This window comes from Octodon degus, unplaced genomic scaffold (genome assembly GCF_000260255.1).
Source record: "Octodon degus isolate 3935 unplaced genomic scaffold, OctDeg1.0 scaffold00113, whole genome shotgun sequence".
In the NCBI taxonomy this organism is placed as follows: Eukaryota; Metazoa; Chordata; class Mammalia; order Rodentia; family Octodontidae; genus Octodon; species Octodon degus.
Window position 1 is genome coordinate 4,815,884 of NW_004524689.1, and position 22,370 is coordinate 4,838,253.

Genomic DNA, 22,370 nt, shown 5'->3' on the forward strand with positions numbered 1-22,370 from the left:
TTATTCTACCGAGCCATCTCCCCGGCCCCTGGGTGAAATTATCTAATGACAAAAGAGCCAGGGTCAGGAGTGGGGAGAGGCCAAGCTCGTGTACAGAGCCTTGACCTGGATCAGCCATACAGGAAGGGAGGAAGGGCTGTCATATGGAGAGAGGCTCTGGAGGGATCCCCACTGTGGGCTTCAGGAGACTGAAGCCTCTCATGTCACAGTGACAGACCACAGCATTTCTTTATCTCTTCCCTGTCACCTGTCAGCATCAACACCATTTTCACCAGAGGCTGCAGTCTCCGATGCCAGGAATTTTCCGTTGGCTCCAAAGATGTTTGCTAAGCCTGGTGCCAGCCCAGAGAGGTGGCAGGGGAGGCCACGCGCCAGGCTTCAGCGCCGCTGTCTGATATTAAAATTGCTGGGAGCCCTGGTGAACTTGTCCTGGCGGTGCTGCTCACAGATACTCCCCTCAAAGTTAATAAGAAACTAAGAAATTAATTTCCTGTCAGGTGCCTGCAGTGACGGCTCAGCACCCTCCATCATCAGACGTGCATTTAAATAGTAAGAACAGTGGGGGACGGGCACCCCAAAGGAAGACAACACTTCTGGAAGCTTGGGGGGGTGGGAAAGTGTGCGTGCTCCTGGTGCCCAGCAGTGGCTGACCCGGGGACTGCCGCTCCTGAGGTCACTTTGATTTGCACTTGGCCATAGTCAATTGCAAAATTCAGGCACCAGCTCAGCTCTGCCACATCTTGGCTCCCCTGTCTCTCCAGAGAAAAGATGACAAGGACAGAGCCAGGAGACTCCTCTGGGTGACCTCGTGTGACACTGTGGTCCCATCCAACCTTTGGTTTTATAGAAACAGCTCTCAAACGAGGCATTAGTAACTTCTAAAGACAAGCAAAATTAAACAAAAGACACAAGAAAACCAAACTTGCCTTTCTGTTGTGACCTCAGAGGCACTGGGGAGTAAGGGTGGGGAAATCTTTAATTTGTTGATCCATATCTGAGAACAACTTGTTGGGAATTATGTGTACATGACTGAAATGACCTCATTGGTAGACATGCTGACTGCCTTGTGCTCTGGTGGGAGCCCAGAGACATTAAGTAACTCGCCAAAGATTACACAGCATTTAACGTGGCAGGGGAGGTCTGAGCCAGCAGTCATCTCCACATCCAAGGTCTCTCTGTCACCCACCACAGGCAAGATCCCCAACTGGTGTAGTTTTTCTTCTTTTAATTCTGAAATGGGTCTCTGCTGCTGCCAACAGCCGATTCATCATAACCCATCCCTCATTCCTTCATTCAGCAAATAACCCATTCAGCAAATAACCAAGCACACAGATCACTCTGCAGAGCCATCCTTCCACAAGGGAGACCCAGGCGGCTTCCTCCCCCGTGGATGAATCGTGCATTTCATCCTGGGTTGCACCTTGGCTGCGGTATTAGCCTTTCCTGGAGATTGGATCTCAACATACAGAAGCTTTTCTACCAAGGAGAGATTGAATCTTAAGTTCAGTGTGGAGGCTCATTCAACATTAAAGAGTTCTTGGGCCATTTCACTCATTCAACAAATATTTACCAAGCCCAGTTCTGGGCCCAGTGCCAGGCCTGATACTGGCCAGCAAGACAGACAATGCAGGGTCACCATCATGGACTGTGTCCTCACCCTGCTTCCCGGTGCCAGGCCAACCTCTTCCTTCCTGCTTGGCATGGCTATTTCCCTGTGGGCCCGGATCTGTCCTCTGACCTGTGTCCCTGATCCAGGGGCCTGAGCCCTTTCCTCTCACTTTCCTCTCTGTTTCTTATCACTACCGTCTCATGCTGGGCTCGAGGTCCCCTCCTCAGAAGCTTCCCTGAGCTCCCTGGGGAAGTTGTGTTCCCACCTTCACCCTCCATTGCCACTAAGCTGTCTTTTTATGCTCTGGGGCCTCATCTTATCCAGGAACACGTGCTGAGGAGATGAATATTTATTATTTGTCCCTTCATGGGCACAGACGTAGTTTTGTTCACAGACTTTACAGCAGGGCTGGTCCCTGGCACATGGTTCTTAGAGAGATGAATGAATGGATGGACAGATGGCTGGGTGGATTAATGAATGGCTGAATGAAGGAGTGAATGGTTGAATGAATGAGTGAATGAATGGTTGAATGAATGAATGGTTGAATGAATGAAGGAGTGAATGGTTGAATGAATGAGTGAATGAGCAAATGAATGGTTGAATGAATGAGTGATTGAATGACTGAATGAATGGTTGACTGAATGAATGGGTGTGTGGGTCAGTGAATGAGTGAATGAATGAATGAATGAATGAATGAATGAATGAATGAATAGATGGGTAGGGGCCCAGGAAGTCAGCAGAGAAGGACTCTGTTCCTCCAAGCAGCTGAGAATCCCAGCCCAGCGCAGCCCAGTGAGCTCTCAAGTTAGCTAGGGGAGAGCTAGTCTGCGTCCAAGCCCATGTCCTTCTAACAGCCAGCAAGGGAAGCACAAACAAGCAGCTAGAGAGGCACCTGACACCTCAATCTACACTGGTGCTTTTCAGCGCAGGCTTTCAGCATCCCCCCTCCCAAAGCTTTCTCCAAAAGAGCTGTTGGCTCGGTTTACCTACAACCACCAGATTAATTGCCATCCCTGGGTAGCTAACGTCTCCTAACAGCTCCATGGTAACCACAATTTGCAAATGCCAGCAAGTGTTTTCTCAAAGGGACTCTACCCCCTACACAAAATAGAACATTTTGAGTGAAATTTAAACACAGTTTTTGAACGGCACTGTTCAGATTTCTTCACACTTCACAAATGCTTTCTTTGCAAACATGGGTGTCCCAGATACCCTGGGCTGGTGCCAAGGCCCTCAGCCCAGCGTCTGTTTTCTCAGCTTCAAGGCAGCCACGGTGAGATTTAAAAACAAACAGGGGGAGAGAGCTGTGGGTCTCCCTGCCAAGGCTGTGCCTGTGCGTGCATGTGCACGCAGGCACAGAGATGAGGACCATGTTTTGTCTCCTAACCAGCGATGATCAATTGATGAGGGCAGCTCTGATCTTTGCCATGAGATTTCCAGGATCCCCACAGATTGCTGGGAAAGCATGCTACCTGCAGTTGTGTAGTGCAGAATTCCACAGGCCAGGATGAGAGTGGAGACTTGTGGCTGAGAAGATAGGATACTTCCTCGTGGGGTGCCCCCGCTTCCACAGAGAATGCAGGGGAGAATCAAGCTTCGAGTGAAGGCTCAAGAACCCTCACTTGCACAATTCCCAGAAGCCCTTGCAGCAGCATCTGCTCAGCCTCAAGACAGTGGGAGAGAGGAGGGAAGCTGGCAGAGGGGGATGGATGGCAAGTGTCTGGGCTACCAATTGGCAGCTGTCCTCATTTTCCTCCAAAGGCAATGCCCAGCCCCTTCCCCGGGATCAGTCCAAGTTGGTCATCCCAGTCACCACCACTCCAAGGGCAGGTGTGGCAAACTAGCCATCAGTTCAGCAGGACGGACTGGATGGATTCCTTCTCGGGAAGCCGAGGGTGAAGGATCCAGCCCAGACATGGGAGAGAGAAGTGAGGGCAGGACCACTACAGGCTCCAACGGGCTGGAAGATAAGGGGATGGAGGGCAGTGTGGTGTTGAAACCTGGTCTTCACAAGGAGGTTGGAGCTGTGGGTGTCTACACCTTGGGTACAGAGTGGACAGAGCAGGCTGGCCGGCCCAGTGTCCAAGCTGAGGGTGTGAGAATGCTTTGTGGGAGGCGCGGACAGAGGCCTCATCGCCTGGCAGGTCAGGAGCGGGCTGTATTCGCAGGAAATGGAGCCACGGTGGCCTCCGGAACAGAGAGAACACCTTCCTTCCCTGTGGCTTCTCTGTCCTTCAGCTCTGCAGGCGTCAGCAGTGCCTTGGGGTGAGTGTCCTGCAGTCCTGGCCCCATCGTCCTCTTCCTCAGTGCTGCCCCCACTGGTGGAAGCTAGAAGATGCCAGGTTCTTCTGTTCCCCACCTGAAGGAGCAAGTTGGCGAGGGCATCAGTTGTTCAGGACACGGATGCCAGCAATCTCCTGAGCTCTTCTGGGAGGAGGAACACTGGGAGGCATTGCCAGGACCTGGGGGTGCACTGTGCTGTCTGCAGTGGGCTGGCTCTAGCCAGAGGATTCGGAGGTGGCAGGAAAGACAGGGGCTTGATTCACAGCGGTATTTGGGATGTGGCCCACTGCTCGGGCAGAGCTGGGGTTTCCTGTGGGGCACCGGCTTCTCCCATGTCATTAGTGCCGCGGGTGCAGTCATTACCCAAGGAGGCTTACAGGTTATCAGCGAGCTCCAGGAGACACTGGAGAAAGGAAGAAGATAAAGAGGGACTTAAAAAGAAAATAACAAAAAAGAAAAACTGTACTTTCTAATCCAAACCTTGCCCTGCAGTGCCTTTGTTAACCCCCAGTCAGTCTTTCAAGACATAAACTGTGGAGGGCCACAATTACTTCAGTGATTACACTTTATCGTGTCCTACCAAGGTATTAAAGAGAAACTGGGGAACACATTAAAAAACATACAGCCCAATTTAATCATGATTCCCTCTAAAACAATTGCTGGAATCTCACCGTTACAGTTGCCAGAGCATAACAATCCTATAGCTATTCCACGGGCTAGGTAATTCATCCTCTGCCGCCTCTGCAGCCAGCCTATTTGTCAGTCAAGGGGACATTTGGGGGTTTGTGTCTGATGGGATTTAATGGAAAAGCTCCCAAGTTGCTCCCCAAGAGCAGAGGGAGGTGGCCCTCATCCCAAGCTCTCAGGCTGCCTGGCTGGGAGCACCTGGCCTCCGCCACTCCCAGCTGGAAGATTAGACCAGAAAGGAGCTCTGAAGCACTGAGCTCGGGCCCCTTCCCAGCCCACAAGCCATCTCCCGCTGAGCGCTTGCTCGCACTCAGGGGCAGGAAGGAGGACACTGGCCAGGAAGCCAACCTTATTGTCAGTGTCCTTTTGGCGGCCAGGGGAGCCCACTTGAGGGGCCGGGGGGTGTGGTCGTTGCTCCTGGGGCTTCTGGACACCAGGAAGTGGGAAGGAGAGAGCAGCCCCAGGGTGAGGTCGGGAAGGCCCTGCCTGCACCCTCACCTTGTCCACCGGATGGTGCAGGGCCAGCTGCGGCCTCTCTTGCCTCTGTTTTTTCCACCTGGAAGCGTAAGGGCGAAATAACAAGGCCTGAATGAGCTCGAAGTTTCCTCTTGGCTTTGCCATCTTCTCACTCAAGAAGGAGCAGGAAGGCCCTGGATGCCCACCTGCAGGGTCCTCGAGGGTCTCTCATGCACAAACTGGAATACACAAAGCCTCCAGGTGAGGAGGTGAACAATAGTCACAGAAAAGGGGCTGAACTCCCCGGGGTCCCCCAGGGTCTGAAAATTCCACAGGATCTGCACCATGCAGATGAGGACTAGAAATGACCCTGTGGCCAAATGCATGCATGTGCCCTCCCAGAGTAGCAGAGCAAAAGTGCTTTGAATTCACAGAGACATACAGTATTTTTTTTTTTTTAAGAAATGGAGCTTTGTTATCTTCCAGCAATGGAGAGAAAACAGTGATTGCCCAAAGCTGACAGGTAGGAAGTAGCAGAACCCAGACTATGGCCCTGCCAGTTACCCCGGGGCTCCCTGCCTCTTTAACATCAGCAAGACCTGGCCTTAGGGTGGGCTCTTGGTGGGCTGAGTAATCCTTTACACTTCTAGTCGCCTGTGCATATGATGGAGAAAATTATAGACAGTCCCACCTAAGTGGGGTCAGACAAGGTACATCCTCTGAGAAACTTAGCATCCATGCCTAGAACATAGGTCTAAAGAAAGGCGGTCTTCTGTAATCACAGGAGGCGTGGTAGTCGTTGTCACCTGTCTCCTAGGCAACCTGGATCATATGATGGCTCAAGTTTCTGGCTTAGCAATAGGAAGATATAGGATTTTTTTTTTTTTCCCCCAGTTAGGGCTCTGGTGAACACAACAGAAAATTCAACCTGAGCTGATTCAGGGTGATAGGAAATCAGGAGGTTCAAGTTACTGAGAAAGCTTGAGATGTCCAGCTTCAGGTATGGCTGGCTCCAGGGAGCCACTGGACACGCAGAGGCATCTTTTCGCCTCCCCTCAGCTCTGACTCTTCCTGGCCATCTCCCTTCTTGGGCAGCATGTGCCAGCCAGAGCTGGCTTCCAGGAGCTCTGGTTTTGGTTCAGCAGGAATGAGCTGTGACCATTCCTGTGGCTCCCGCAGAAGTTCAGGAATTCCTGCTGATGGCCTCTGCAGGGCCACACCTCTGTTCGTGAGCCAGTCGCCACGGTCCAGGGAACATCTGCCTCTGGTGGTCTAGGCTGAGCCACAGGTACCACAGCTGAACTGATTTGGGAGAGGCGGTTGCTTCTCCAAAGAAAGTTTGAACGATTTTATCAAAAGAACGCTAAATGCACAAGTGCCTTGTGGAGCGCTACCTCCGATCCACTACGTGGTCACAAGCCCATCATGTGGCACCTCTCAGTGCAGTGCGGACGGTGGCACCAGCCCAGTGCCCTCCCTTGCCATCCCAGGGAGCAGATGGGCAGGCGGCTGCAGAGCACACCAGTTCTCCAGAGACACTGCCACAACTGTTCAGTGCCATTGTCATCAGACGGGGCTGATTCGCTGCCTAATGGAGCACAGCTCTGACTGGACACGCCAGAATGGCGCTGGGTGCAAATCCTCCTTGGAAGGAGCAGGAAGGACAAGGAGATGGAATGTGATGGCCGACAGGGCTGGCTGGGGCTGGGGAGAAGCCCGTGGCTCCTGCTGTGGCTTTGGCTCCTGAGAGAGGTGAGGGGGTCATAGGAATAGGGACCACAGCCCTTCAGAACCTGATCACAGCCTCTGCTGCTTGCCCAGTGCTGGCTGTGTCCCCCAAGCAAGATCCCTGCCTATGGGGGTTCTCTGTGCCCCTGCAAAAGGCCCACAGCTTCTTATCCCAGGGCTGGCTGCAATGACAATTGCCATCATGTGTAATACATCAAATATGGGTTCAGAGTGAAGGAGGGCAGGAAACACATGGGACACAAATCCCAAACCCTTTCCAAGCTCAGACTCCATCAACTAGAGGGTACCAGCCACCCGCACCCCTGGCTGGTCCCAGGCCCTCAAGAAACAGAGGGACAGGCATATGCTGAACACCAGCGACTGGCCCAGCCCAGTCTCCTCCCTGCTGAGGTGTATAGATCATGGGGCCTTCTGGATGGAGGTCCCAGGGAGACCCGACCCCCGGGATCCTTTCTTTTTTCTTTTCTTTTTTTTTTTTTTTTTTGCGGAACCGGGGATTGAACTCAGGTGCTTGTACTTGCCAGGGAAGTGTTTGTTCCACTGAGCCATCTCCCCGGCCCCGACCCCCAGTATCCTGATGGTCTTTTGTAACTCCTTGTTGATCAGCCATCCAGAAGAATATGTCACCTCTCGATACTGTCGACTCAAGTCTCCCTTGCTATAACGTGGTACATTAACTGCCCCTTGTGTGGCTTATTCATGGTACCAGGACCTCCTGGGGACCCAGGGTAGACAGACACCCTTTTTAGGATTGCAGGATCTGGAGGGAAGAGTGCTCTCTGCCCGGGATAGGAAGTCCTAACCTCCATTTCCCAGGTTGCCTGCACCTCTCCCAGCTCGGCACTGCAGACCAAGGTCTGTAACAGAGGCAGCCATCCCCTAGGTTCCCTGGTCCTGCCGGGGCCACGCCACCTCTCTAGCCTGAGCCAACAACTCTGGTTGAGGAGCTGCTGTGAACATCGCAGGGTCTCCCACTAGGGCCACCTCGGCTCCGTGGGCAGTTGGCTTGTCTCTTGCCTTCCCACTGCGTGGCTCTTCAACCATCCACTGCTCTTCTGCTCACCAAAATGACCTCATGGAATTCACCCATGCCAATAAAAGTTCAGCGTCTTTTGCAAATGTGGAGATGTAATTGGACAAGGCTTCCCTCAGATCGTTCATAACGATTTTAAGTAAGCCGAGGTCTGGCCCCAAGCCAAGGGGCATCTCTGGTTTCCAAGAGTCCGCTGAGAAACGTGCCACACATCTTCCTCTGACACGTGCTGCTGGACGGCAGGGCCGGCTGCCCAGTGAAGGAGGGCAGGAAACATGCCCATGGAGCCGCCGGCAGCCGTGGGGTAGACCTTTCACAAGGCTTCTGTAAAGTCTGTCCTCTCTCTTCCCAGGGCGGGTGGCCTTTCACAGCGCCCCCCTCATCCTGGAGATGTGCCCGGGGCTGTACCAGGGGTGGTGCCCACATGTGTGTGCCCTTTCCCCCAGCACCTTCAGACTGAAGGAGGCACAGCCCGACAGCCCTCAGCCAGCGAGGTTCCCGGAACCCCGCACCAGGTGGAAATTGTTTAACTAGATTCCCATGACTGGAAAATTCTGGTAATTGTATAATAACAACAGCAGCGGCGCTCAGCAATTACCCAGGGTTTTCCGTCTTCAGACCACTTTACTCACATTAACTAATTAAGTCTCCCAGCCTCCCTCCAGAGAGGGGAAGGGCGGCTGGCCCAGACTCTTGCGGGCGTGGGTGCTCCCTTAATGAGGGTGGCCCTTCCGTGGGGCCGGGGGTTCCTCAGCAGCCAACCTCTGCCCACGCACAACCCTCCGGCTTCCTGCCGGGCATCAGTCAGAGGCCCTGCTGAGCACTAGCTGGAAAATCTGGGGCTTCTTGCCTGCCTCTGCCTGCACTGACCAGGCCCAGCACCCCATGTGGGTCCTGGCTTCCTGCAGGGCCACAGGAGGCCACTACTTTGGAGGTCACAGGCCCCCGTTTTGGTTCCCCTGGTCTCCCCTGTCTCTTTCTGCTTCCTCTTTAATGCCCCCCCTTTGAGGACCTGCTTCTGGTCCCCAGGTGCTTAGCTTCCCGTCATAGTCCTGGGGCTACAGGGGGCTGCCTGACCCTGAGGATGCTCGTCATCTTGGAGACAGGGATGACCGGGGCTTCCTGCGAAGTGCAGAAGGCTCCCAGCCGGACCCTGTCCTCCTCACTGGAGCCTGCACCCTGCAGGACCTACAGGGCCCCTGCAGCCCACTGTGCTCCCAGGCTGATGCTGGCGAGGCTGGGTGCACCACCTTCCTACCCCCCATCTCAAGGGTCCCAAGGACCCCCCAGGCTGGGACAGTGTGGTGGTGAGGGAGGGACTTGGTAGAATCCACAGGGCCTGAAACCCTTGCGAAGGGCTTGAGGCCTGCCTCCTTTCTGGTGGGATCCAGCACAGAGAGGGCAGGTGGCAGGCTACCCTGGGCAGCTGGCACACGGGCAGGAGGATTTTTCTCTGCCATGCAGCTGGTGACACCCACATCCCTGAGCCGCCTGCCATCATCATTTATTCATTCCCTAATAAATTCCGTCCTTCTTTCTGCGGCTTCGCACTCTTGTTTTATGGGCTTCTACCCTTGTTGTTTTATTAAGAACCCAGGTACAGGCAAGGCTGTACTCTTATGATGGGGCTCCCGGGGTGCCTCAAATCTGCATAAATGGTGCTACTATGGCAAGCGCAACCACAGGAGCAGATCAGGGTGTGATCAGTGCGGATTTCCTTGCCCCGTCCCTCCCCAGTGGGGTGTGCAGCCCGCCCCCTGCGCCCCAGCAGCCAGCGGGGAGGTGCATGGCAGCATCACGTGCGATGATGACTTTCTGGGTAACGTACACACTTGCACTATCACGCGGCCTCTCTCCTTCATTTTTCATGAGAACCGGCCCAAGATGGATGGCGGAGCTACAGAAGAAACGGAACGCCATGCCACTCTGATTTATCGACCACTTAGCGCTGATGAAGCTGGGAACAAGAGTCAAACAGATGTTGCCGCTGCATTTTTCTTTATCAAAAGCAGCAGCTTTTTGCATTTTTAACCACTTCTTGCATTGTTGTCCTGCTTGCTCCACAAAAAGGGTGCTGCCCAGGGCTTGCTCTTTCCTGCTGGAGCCTGGGCACGGGGACCAGGCCGTGGGATCCAGCCCCAGGACCCCCAGCTACATCCAGCCTCCCCGTGCCCACCCAGGAGTGGCCAGGAGGAGGCTGTGAGCACCCCGGGGCTCTTGCTCTGGGCAACCAGAGTCCCTCCCTCTCCATCTTTTTATTTTTTCTTTCTTTTCTCCTTTGCCCTACTGGAAATGGACCCCAGGGCCTTTGCGCTGAGCTACATTCCCAGCCCCCTTTTAATTTATTTTTTGAGATAAGGTTTTGCTCAGTGGTTAAGTTACCCAAATTGGTTTGAATTTGCCATCCTCCTGCCTCAGGCCCCCCAGACTGCTGCGATGACAGGCGTGTGTCACCCAGTGCTTGAGTCCTGTGGTGAGTTGGTGATGGCGAGCCTGCTGCTGCACCCCACCCACCCCCAGACCTTGGGGCTACACACACCCTGGGGCAGGCTTAGCTCACAGGGCCAGGGCTCTGCTAGCTGGGGCCCAATCTATTCTGAGCCCTTTGCCTTCAGTGAAGCCAGCAGAACTCGTCTCCCGCGGCCTGAAGAGCAGGCGGCAGCGGCCTCCAGGGTGGCGCTCCAATGGCCTGCACCACTGGGCTGCTGCACTGGGCTTTCTCCGGCAGGAGAGCTGCTACATTTGGTGCATGTGAGGCAGGAGCTGCTGTCTCAAATTAATCTGAGTCACAGTAGCCGCCATTTGTGTCCTGGTGATCACTGTGCCCTTGTGGACCTTGCAGTGCTTTCTTGTTCAAAGTGGTTTAGAAAGCCTCACCTCAGGACAGGAGGTGATGCTGGCCATAGTGAGGGCAGAGGGGACCTTGGGAAGTGGGGAGCTGGGCAGGTAGTGCAGCAAATAAGGGCAGGGATCACCCCAGGGACTATGAAGGCAACTGCTGGGCTGGAAGGGAGTATCCAAGGCCTCAGTGGCCAGGGTTGGAGCAAGGGGTATCCTCACCTGCACCTCTGGAAAGGAAGCCCTCAGCTTGTTTGCCTGGTTTCCCTGGTCCCCGTGGATCAGGAAAGCAGTGCAACTTGGAAAAGTCACCCTCAGCCACTAACAAGGGCTGCTGGGAGATGCCTGCCCCCCCCCCAGGCAGAACCAGGGCAGCAGTAAATCTAGACCTCGAGTTTCAAGACAAAAGTGACACAGAGGTGCAGCTGGGATGAGGGAGCCACTGAGCATCAGAGGCAGAGGTGCCCGGGGCACATGCCCACCCTGCCAGCCTCTCGTCACCTTCTGCAGGGTGAGCACCTGGGCGGTGCCCTCTCCTTCTTCACCAACCCCTGTGTCTCCCTGGAGGATGCAACAGGACCAGAGGACACCAGGTGACTGGGAGGACAGAGCTGCCCCTGCACAGGCTCCCCACCAGTGAGGCCAGCACCCCCTTATCCCTAGCCTACAGCAGGCTGGCTTGGGCAGAACCCAAGAGATTAGCGCCAGGAAAAAGCAGAGGTCCAGAGACAGCAGGACTAGAATCACAGGTCACGGAGTCCCTGAATAGAGGCCACCCTGACCTGCGTGATAAGGCAGAGCCGTCAGCCAGGGACGAAAAGCTTGTCCCTTAAACTAGGCAGGGGGTGAGTTTTCTTCTCAGGGCCAGAGAGCCAGTACAAGAGAACACCAGCTGGTGTCAGAAGAGTAGCTGGGGCAGGGGGTCGAAGTGAGGAGAACGGGGAAGGGGCTTCGCTCCCATGGGCAAAGGATCGGTCTCACCAGTTCCAGACATATGGGGCCCCATGGGTGACCAGGCTGGCTCAGGAGGGAGTCCTGACAGGACCCAGGTGAGGCCTGACTCGTTGGGGGCAGTGCTGCAGACCTGCAGGGGGCACGTCTCCCCCAGGGCATAGCCTGGTACCAGTGGGAGTGGGGACAGTACTCAGTCCCAGGGAACCGAAGGCATTTCAGGGGCTCCCAGAGAGCTGAATGGTGGGACTGGAGAGAGGCACCCGGGTCCTTGGAATTGGGTGGGCTTGAGGCCAGGAGGCTGGGTTAGGTCACCAAGGTAGATGGAGAGAGGGAAGGAGAGAGGGATCCAAGAGGAGGGGGCATGTGGTTTTAAGCTAGTGACCTGCCTGCCAGACACCCTGACCCCTCTACCCACCACTATTCTCTCAGAAAGAACCTAAGGGCTTGGTTTGGTTTGGTTGGTTTGGGTAGCAATTGGTGATGAGCCCAGCAGGCTCTGGACATCCATATGGTACCACGCACCTCTCCAAGGCCCTGCCCCATTTCCATTTATAGAGCAGGCAGAGATGGGAATCTCCCAGTCCAGGCTCTTTCCAGAAGGTTCCAGAACTTCTCTGAGATGCTGACTTGTCCCTGGCTTGCCCCAGGGCCAGCGGCACGGCTGGCCATTCCTGGGCCCCCTTCCCTTGGCCTCCACACCACGTGACGTCCAGAACATCTGGGAGAGCTATTTTCACAGCTCTTGCTTGCTCTGGGAAAGTCCCACCTGGTTTCAAGCTCACCCAGGCCATCCCACAACCAGCCCTGCTATCTCTGTGAGCACTTCATGGACCTGGTGCGTGGAGGGCTCCTCGGTGAATGCGTTTCTCTGCAGAAACACCCATAATGTGCACAACTAATGCATGAAACCACAAAGCTGCCAAGAAGAGAAGTGTGCCCCAGATTTCCAAAAGTACCCCCATTGCTGTTTCCGAGCCAGCCCCCAGCCCAGGATCAGCACTGAAAGTTCTCCAGGGGAGTCCCAGGGCAGGGCCTCATGGGCAGAATTGGGGTGACGGCTCACCTGTTTCCCTGTCTCCTGACCCCAGACCCTGTGTCCAGGAGCCCCAGGGACTGGGTCTCCCTACTCCTGGTGGCAAAGCACTTGAAAAAGGAAGCCCCTCCTCCCCCACCCTGCCAGGCTTGCATCATCGGAAAAGAGCAGATCTAGAATCCGGAAGTGGGTGGTTATGAGGTGGGGTCCATCCACTGCTGAACCTGTGAACCCCAAAGCAGAGCGTGGATGTGCTGGGGGGGTGTCTGGGGCAGCATGGGGTGTCCACAGCCCTTGTCATGTTCTCACAGAGGCTCAGACCACAGAAAGCAAAGAAGCAGCCTCGTAAGTCAGCCTCCTGGGAATGGCCTCCTCCACCCCCACCCAAGGCTGAGGCTGAGAAGGGGAGGTGGGAGGTCACAACCCAGCTTGAGAGGAGCATATTATTAGCAGGCAGCGGAGCACCCCCAGGACCTTGTCCCAGAGCTGAAGCAGATACTAGACCATGAAGACACAGGCTTATGCCTTTCTGCCTGGGAGGGGCTGGTGAGGTATCAGGGAAGGCTTCCTGGAGGAGGCTGTCTCCCGACCCTTCCCTCAAAGAACAGGTGCAGGCTGGTTATGCACCAGGCCCTGGCTCCACAGGCAGACCTCAGAGCTCCCAGAAACAGCAGCCCTCCAGGTGCTGGACAGCAGGGCTTCCGGGTGGAGAGATCTGACCTCCTCCCCAAGGCCCCACGGGCCTCCTCTCGGCCTCCTGCAGGTGGCCCAGGCTCAGTGGGCAGTATGGCAGGAAGCTGCAGCTTCTGTCTCTCAGGTGTAGACATGCAAGCTTCCTCCTGTGGGGCCCTGCACCTGCTCCGGGCACCAGGATCAGAGGAAGCCAGGGGAGCCTGCCTGCCCCTGCGGGCTTCTGGCGCTTACTCGGCTCCCCCAGCTGCTGGCACTGCCTCCTGGGCAGGCTCAGGCTCAAGCGAGAAGCTGTCACCCAGCCCAGTCCTAGGAGGAGAGCCCAGGCCAGGATGGGGGGGCACCATGTCTCACCTCAGTGACCCCACCCCGTGGTGGCCAAGACGGGTCTGCCCAGCCCACCTGTGTCCGGGGCGCGTGGCCAGGATGAAGTGACATGCGTGGTAGACGGCATGAGGGCCCAGCCAAAGGCTGCCAGATGTCTTGGCAAGGCCTGGACTTGGAGTCGGGGCGGTGGTGCCCATCCAGGCTGTACCCCTGCTGGGCTCAGAGCTTTGGGCCACCGTGCACTGCAGCCTGTGGTCGGAGGGAGCCCTGCTCTGCCCAGCCCACCTCCCTGGCTCGTGCGGGCACCAAACGAGATAATGGTTGGAAAGTGCTTTGAAAAGAAGAAAATGCTGCGCCGACATCAGGGACCATCATCGTTATTAAGGAGCCCGAGAGCCGCAACCCAGAAAAGCTGCCATTAACATCCAGGCTCCTGCTCGCGTTGATTTAATTTCCTGGTTAACTGAGCGTTGGCAAGGAAAAAAATGCGTCTCAACCCTTATTGGAAATCTTTTTAAATTATGCCAGGCTACTTTCTTACACTGGCCATGGTGTTGTCTTGGGTCTTTATTTATTAACGGGCCGATTGATTCATATATTCGTGTAGTTTGCTTGCTCTGATCTATCCAAAAAAACAGAGATACTCAGCTCCCCGCAAGCCCGGGCCCTGCCCACACCAGGGCTCTGGTTATGCAGCAGAGGGGAGGGGTCTCGACATGAGCGGGAGAAGGGGCTGCCATGTGCTTTGGCCCCAATCCCCTGCAGTGTCTTGATTCATTGTCATTCCTTAGAAAGATTTCTGACTGGCTTTGAACTCACCAAGTAGGCCAGGCTGGCCTCACAGTGATCTTCCTGCCTCAGCCTCCTGGGCCACCACCCCTAGCTCCTTAGAGGGCTGCAAAAATACAGTGGGTCCCGAACTGGCTCCTGGCTGGATAGAAGAGTGTAGACGGGTTCCTCTTTGTGCCTCTGTGAAGTGATTGTTTTTAACACATTTGCCAGACCTGATGTGGCCAGACAGGCTGATGCAAAGGCCCCCAAAGATCTCACATTTGTTTTGGCAAAACTCCCGCCCCACAGAGCCCCTAATGTGTCACTGTGTCACTGTCAGAGCCAGTGGGGGTTAGAAAAGGACAGAGGATGTTTTAGTTTAAATCTGATAGGACTAGGTGACCATTTAAATAGAATGACTTGGGGACAAACTGTGACCCCGAGGTCATCAGGCAGGAGCTCTTTCTAGTACATGGGAGTTTCCAGGACTCTGGGCTCACCTGTCGCTGGGCGAGGCACCCAGGGATGGCACAAGTGTCTGGTTATGCAGGCGAGGTGCCAGGCGCAGGCAGGGCTCCAGTGTGGAGAAGCAAGGAGCCTTTGTTACGAGAACCCCTTTCCTCACGTCAGGGGCAGCCAGAGAGTTGTGACGAGAATGCAGCTGGGAGCCTGAGATGGGGTGGGGGTGGGGTGCAGCCACTGGCCAGGATGCTGGGTGAGAGATGTGGTTCCACCTCGTGGACAGGAACCTTGGTCCATGCCTGTCACTGATGTGTAGGTTCTCAACTCGCCATGATGTTACCCCGAGGGGACCCAGGGCAACATCAAAAGGCTTTCCCTGTTGTCACATGGAGAGGGGCATTCAGTGACGTGTAGTGCGTGGCAGCGAGGGAAGGTGCACTGCTGGCCACCACCCAGAGGATCATCTGCCCCAAGGGTCAGCGGTGCTAAGCCTGGCATGAGCCTGGCACGAGGACTCCTGGTCTCTGGTATACCTGCACGCTGGGCACACCCTGGCCTTGGACATTCTCGATGTCACCCTCACACTGCCACCTCTTGCTGTCCCCCTAGAACCCCGACATTGTCCTGGTGCACTACCTGAACGTGCCGGCCATCGAGGACTGCGGCAAGCCCTGCGGCCCCATCCTCTGCTCCATCAACACCGACAAGAAGGAATGGGCGAAATGGACAAAAGAAGAGCTCATTGGGCAGCTGAAACCCATGTGTGAGTAGCCTCGAGGGCAGCCTGGCTGGCTGGCACCATCAGCTGGGGTCAGAGGGGTCCTCCGTGGCTTTGGGGAGCCCACACACGTATGCAGTAAGTGAGATTCAAAGATACAAAGACGCAGAGCCAGGCTGGCTCTGGGGTGTGTCTCCTGGGCCACAGGCGGCAGAGGGGCGGGGAAGAGGGCCAGGCTAGGACCCAGCAGTCTGGCCTGGGCTGCCCTGCCTGTCTCCAGCCCCAGCCCATGCCAGTTCTGGGCCCAGCCTCCCGGCCCTGGGACTGCCTGACTCCAGGCTGGGCGGTGAGCACTTGATGGTTATTGAGCTGGATTGCATCTTGTCAGCAAAGTGATGCTTTCGGAAGCATCTGTCAGGTGCAAATCACTGGATGCAAAACAGCACGCGGGCCCCAGCCACTGAGTCCTAGCTGGTCTGTTTCCATGGCCATGGTGGAGCCCTCAGTGGCCTCTCCTGCACCCTGACACCTGGGCCCCTGGAAGAACTACCCCGAGTCTGTCTGACCTCAGAAGAGCATGGGGCATGTCCAGCACTGGACCGGGGCCCACAGGCATAGGAATACTGGCCACACAGCCTGTCACATTGGGACCTCCTGGGCCCAGAGCTACCCTCAGAGCTGGCCAGGGGGAAGATCCCGGGGTTGGGCACCACATTCAGAGAGCCAATGAATGCCCTTTCCTGGGGGCCTGCCATGACTGCCTAACCCTGAGGGTCCCTTCTGTGCTCATGTCAGAGAATCTGCCCCAGCCTCAAGGGCTGTAGGATGAAGGGCCACGTTGGGAAGGAGACTTCCAGCAGGCAACAGCCCACAGGGCCAGAACTGCACCTGGAGATGGAGCTTCCTTCCCTTCCCACCCCCTGGATCACATGTCTCGGGAGGCTTGGTCCTCATCCTTAGCTGAGACAGTCCATGTCTTCCTCACTGGAGGCCACTGGATCCTGCTCCTGGGCACAGTGGCTCCCTGGCGTCCCCAGGACCTGCATCTCCTCATACCACCTCAGCTTCCAGGGCACAGCCTGTGTCCTCCCTTGTCACAGGGGCCTCACAGAGCCCCAACTGGGGGCCCCTGGAGGAGAAACCAAATAGAAATCAGCACCCACGATTAACCAGGGAACCCCAGGGTCTTCTCCAGGGGAGAAGGGCATCCAGAAGCTGAGGAAGCACTGGGACTAATTCCTGCTCTCTGCATGGTAGAGCACATGGTGGCCCCTGACATTCCTGCTGAATCTGAGCAGAAAGGGACTGCACCTCCTGTCGCTCAGGGCCCAGAGCAGCAAAGGTTTCTGGGATCCAGGGTGCAAGCTGAGGCCACAGGCCAACACTGGACACTGGCTTCTCCCACCCCTCCCACCTGCTCTCCTTCCTTCCGGGTAGGCCTCGGCTGGGCCACAGCAAAGGCCAGGCCAGTGAAGCCAGAGCTGGGAGTCAGGGCATAATTGCCGGTGCTCACCCTGGCTCTGAGGTCGTTGCCTCGCTGTGTGCCCTTGGGCCAACTGGTCTTCTCTGTGCTCCAATCCCCCCTCCACAAAGACTCCAATGGCCTCTACTCTAAGCCCAGCAGCTTCCAGCCAGCTCAGTGGGACCTGGTGGCCCTGGCCTCCACATCCGGGTATCTGAGGCCCAGAGGCTGCTGGGAGGAAATCTTGTCCCTTTTCCTTGAAGATGGAGTCAGTTGAGGGCTTCTGGGTCACAGGGAGAAGGAGCCAGTTTCCAAAATAAGAGTCCTGAGGGGCCTGGAGTGGCTGGAGTTCAGGTGCTCTTGTCACCTGTCCAAACCCTCAGTGTCACTGCTGGAGGGCAAAGCTGAGTCCACAGTCATCTCAGTTGAAAAGGAGATTTTCATGCTGGCCTCCCTGGATGTGGTCCTTTGCTCTGCAGTTGCCGGGAGTAGCTCTTCCCAACCTTGGGCGCACTGGACCCCTTGGCCAGTGAAAGTCCCCATCCACACCTAAGGAGCCCTGGCTGGGCTGCAGCAAATGGTCCCGGGAGATTGTGTGAGCCGGAGACCTGTCACGAGGCGCTGCCAAGGGAGGAGACAGCTATCCGGGCAGCGGCAGCCTGCACCTCCAGATGTCTCCAGACACACAGAGTGGCCTCTGCAGCTGGCCCGGAGGGATCTGTGATCCACTCAGAGCTCTGCAGCACAGCCAGGAAATCACATAAAATGACACCAAACTCCCATGTAGCCGGTCACTCCTGGCTTGCCCGCCCGTCTAGGCGCCACAGGGAGCAAGGCAGCCACTCTGCCTGGCCTTAAGTATGTGACACAGTCCGGAACCCCGGTCTGGGGAAGTGACCCTGCACACGGGTCAGATGCCGTGAGGCCTGGGAGCAGTAGGGCATGAGAGACAGAGGGGCGCGCCGAGCCGGGAGGCACGGAGCCCGTTCCAGAATCTGCGTGCCGCTGGCGCCGGAGCCAAGCACATTGGCTTCATACATTTGCACATAAATCACATTCCTTCAAAGACTTCACAGTTTGATTTCCTGATGTTTCCAAATTTCTCTGCCCTACAGCAGCGTTGTCAGTAGTTTAATCAAAATGTTGTGCATATCGGTGGCGAAGGGAAACTGATCCGTGGCCTGCACCTCACCTGCCACGGGGCAGGGCTGCTTGTCCGGTGCTGCGGGAACCTCACAGGGGCCGAGCCCGAGCCAGATTCAGTCCCAGAATCCATCTTGATTCTTGCAACTGTGCCCTTTGGACGGAAGGGGGCTTCTCCTCAAAGGGCAAGCCAGGATGCCTCCGCCAGATCAAAGAGAGCCAACGTGGGGAAAAGCAGGGTGTCTGGCAGAATTCCCGATCCCCGAAGATCTCCCTGCCTTTGACAGTCCCCCCATAGTCGCTGGAACTATACGGGTCCTGCTGCTGCAGGGAAGACCAAAATAACAGTAACTTTGATAACAGGGAAGTGTATTTTTCTTTCACATGTTTTGCAATTCAGGGCTGGCAGGGCTTCCCCACGGTGACAGGAAGCAGCCGTGGAGCCCCCTTCCGGCTGGCTGCTCACCATCCTTAGGATACTGACCTTTTTTAATGGCCCAAGCTGGCTGCTCCAGCTCCTGCCATCACGACTTCACTCTAATCAGCACGAAGAGGGGAAGAAAAGGCAAAAGGCCAGCATTTGGGATAGGACCCCAAAGCTACACACATCAGTTCCACTCCTGTCAGTGGCAAAATTTACCACGTGATTGCCCCTGACTACAAAGCGGTCTGGGAAGTGTAGTTTGTTGCTAAATAGGCTTTGAGGAGCAAGGTTCTGTGTGTGCATTATGCAGGAGTGGTGGAGTGCAGCCCGGCCCGCTGGCCGGGGGAGGGGTTCGAGGCTGGGGAAGGCTGGGGAAGGTCCTGCCTGAGGCCTGGAGCTGCAGGGCTCAGGTGAGCTTGACATGGACAGGAGCGCACCTCACCTGGGAGCTCCAGGCTCTGCTCTAACACTCCTGCTCCGGGCGCCCCAGCTTTGCACCAGAGAACCCCCTGCTGTGTGCCAGGTTCCAGGCAGGTGTGGCCCCTGCTTCCCAGACACCCAGGCTCCAAGGGGCCCATCTAGGCAGAACTCTGGGCCTTGGTGGTTCTGAGTGACCAGGACAGAATCTTCCCCTCGGCCCTGCACAGACCCTCAGGGGCCCGAGGGCTTGGTGTCCAAGGGGCCCAGGGAGCACCTGCAGTGTGGCTTTCTCCCTTCCTTGCCGGCCTGACTGTCCCCCCAAAGTCCCCTAGGTGTGCTGGGCTAGCCAGATGACACTGTGTGGCCACACAAGGCCACATCTCTGCTGACTTTTGGGGCCAGAGGTCCTCAGTGCCCCAGCTGCCTCCCTGGAACCCACAGGTCACTCCTGGGTCCTGGGCCTTGAGGCTAGGTGACCTTGGCAGCCCTGGAGAGCTGGCAAGGAGGCTAAGCAGGGCCACACAGCCGACCCTGGATGCTCACACAGCAGGGACATCATGTGAGTGCAACTCGGGAGGCTTGGGTGGCCAGCCTGCCTGATACTTCCCTCAAAAGCCACAGACGTCCTCCGGGGTCTGAGACCAATAGGCCTCAGATAGGCCAGGGCGCACACCGGGTGCTGCCCCTGAGAAGCAGCCTGGCCATCTGCGATGGCAGCGAGCACAGGGAAGCTGAGCACAGGTACATCCAGAGGGACTCCTGCTGGCCAGAGTGGGGTGGACGGCAGAGCACAGGCTGGCCTCCAAGAGCCCCCATCTTCTTTCTCTAAGGAAGGAACGATGACGGGCCCTGCTTTCTAGGGCCCAGCGGCCATTAAGTGACCTGCAGATGCAAAGCACAGTAAGCAGACGTGCCCCCTCCTGACAAGGAACTCACCCGCAGTCAGGACTCCAGGCATCCTGGGGTCCAGTTCCCACTGACTGGGCATGTGGCTCAAGCTGTGTTGTGGGTCAGGGTGGCCACAAAAGGCCTGCTGGGTAGTCCTTGAGGCCATCTCCAGCCAGACTGGCCCAAGACCAGAAAAATGCCCCAGGGACAGCACCAGGCAGAGGCACTGGTCCCGGCCTCATATCCCTGGGGGGCATGGAGGACAGGATGCCCAGGATATCCTGAGGGAAGAAGGGCCTCAGTCTGGCCTTGAGGAATACATGGGCATAGGGAGAGTGGGAAGAAAGGCAAGGTGGCCAATGCCAACACAGGGCATGGCACTGAGGTGATGGGGTGTCAGCCCTGAAACTTACAGGCTGCATGTGTGAACGATGGCCATTACCTTATACATGAGGGGCAGACAGCATGTTGCATGGGAGGAGATGATGGCTATGGAGGTGAAGGGGCACAGCTCTGTGGAGTGTAAGGGTGGAGGCCATGTTGAATGTGAGGGGATAGAGGCTACGTTGAGGAGACAAAAGCCATGTTGAGTGTGGGGTGGAGGCCATATTGTGTGTAATGGATGAAGTCATATTGAATAGGAAGATGGTCCTCTTGAGTGGAGGGTTAGAAGCCATATTAAATGTGAGAGCCATGTCGAAAGTGAGAGAGTGGAGATCATATCGAGTGTGGAATGAAGGTCATGTGGAGGGAGAGGGTGGAAGCCATTGTGAGTCAGAAGTGTTGGCAGCCATGTTGAGTGTGAGGGGAAGAAAGGCATATTGAGTAGGGTGATAGACGGTCATGTTCAGTGCAGGGGTAGACGCCATGTCGAATATTAGCTCATGAGAACCATCTTGAGAGTGAGGGGATGAGGGTCATATTGAGTTTGGACTGATGAAGATCATGTTGAGTGAAGAGAGGAAAGCCATACTGAGTGTGAAGATGGAGGCCATGTTGAATGTAGGCTGATGAGAGCCATGTTGAGAGTGAGGGGATGAGGGTCATGTTGAGTGTGAAGTGATGATGGTCATGTTAAACACAGGGATGGGCGCCATGTTGAGTGTGAGGGAATGAGAATCATGTGAAGTAAGAGGAATGAAGGCCGTACTGACTAGAGTAGAGATCATGTTGAGTGTGGGGGTACAAGCCATGCTGAATTTGAACAGTAACAGCCATGTTGAGAGTGAGGAGGTGGAGGCCATATTTGCAGTGCTGATGGAGGCGCAGTGAGTGTGGGGATGGAGCCCACGTGAGGGTGAGTTTGAGGGTGCTCTTATGGCTCCCAGCTGTAACAGGGGATGATCCCTGTTCCCTGAAACTGCAGTGCTCTTTTTCTGAGAGCGTGGTGAGCAGCATTTTCCAGCCTGAGACATTGGAAAGCCAGGCCAGTAAGCACGGTAGCAGGGGCAGGGACCCCACCCTGCTGAGCAGGGGCTGCAGCCGCAGAAAGCGGAGAAGGCTTTCCCACAGCCTACCTGGGCCTCCCGGCACCCTTCCTGCAGTCCCGGAGGCCCTCGCTGCTGGCCACACCAAGCCTTCGGTGGCAGACTCTATGCATCTTTTGTTTTCTCATAATTTTTCAAAGACCAAAGATTCTGTAAGGGGGACCGTGTTTATTTGTTTTGCTTTTTTGCTTAGATTGTAATCCTGGTGATTATAGAATATCAAGAAGTAAAATCAACAAAGGCTTTGCTGGGTCTCCAGAACCAGTTCCTGGTCGGTTAGCGCCACCTGGTGGCCAACGGCGGCAGCTGGCTCAGAGCTTCACCCCAGTGTGCCCTGAGATCTGGGATCCGGGAGACCCTGCCCTCCTATTGTGGAGTGGGGGCTCCGAGAAGGCTGCAGCACACAGAAGAGGGCCTGGAGAGAGGTGCTTGTCCTCCCACCTCCCTTCCCTCCGTCCTAGTCAGATGCCACCCGGCTGACCGTGAGAGAGGGTTAGAGCTGGGGGAAGGAGGTACCTGCACAAAAGTGGCCAAGGAGCTGCCCTGGAGCTTCAGGTCTTGGGGCGAGGCTGTTATTAGAAAGGCTCCAGGGTTCCCTTGCAGGTATTTTCAAAAGGGTTGCCCCAGGAGTGAGACTTAGGACAGGAGCAACGCTCCTTAAATCAAGCTGGGGGCCCCAGGAGGGCTCAGAGGAGCCAGCTACGGTTTTACCTCCAATCCAAACCTCAGAGAGAGCTGGCTAGGTGGCCAGAGCAGCAGCTCACCCGGGAACCAGGCGCTGAGAGGCCAGGGCCTGGGCCCCGCCCCTGATGCAGGCTTCCCCCCGTCAGGGCCAGCCGGCCCCCAGAACCTGGGCCTCCGCAACATCCTCAACTGGTGCCCCCAGGGTCACCCTTCCAAGAAAGCCAGCCCCAGGCAAGGTGCAGTGAGAGGCCC

The 22,370-nt window shown here is 56.1% G+C and overlaps 1 protein-coding gene across 10 annotated transcripts in view; it reads left to right on the plus strand.

Moving 5' to 3' along the window:
- Window positions 1-22,370, plus strand: part of Camta1 (calmodulin binding transcription activator 1) — a 766,244-nt gene that overhangs the window by 652,627 nt on the left and 91,247 nt on the right. For all 10 annotated transcript variants that reach the window (XM_023699407.1, XM_023699408.1, XM_023699410.1 and 7 more), the window contains exon 8: window positions 15,502-15,655. In XM_023699407.1, coding sequence (XP_023555175.1) covers window positions 15,502-15,655 — 154 coding nt within the window. The remainder of the gene's footprint in view (window positions 1-15,501; window positions 15,656-22,370) is intronic.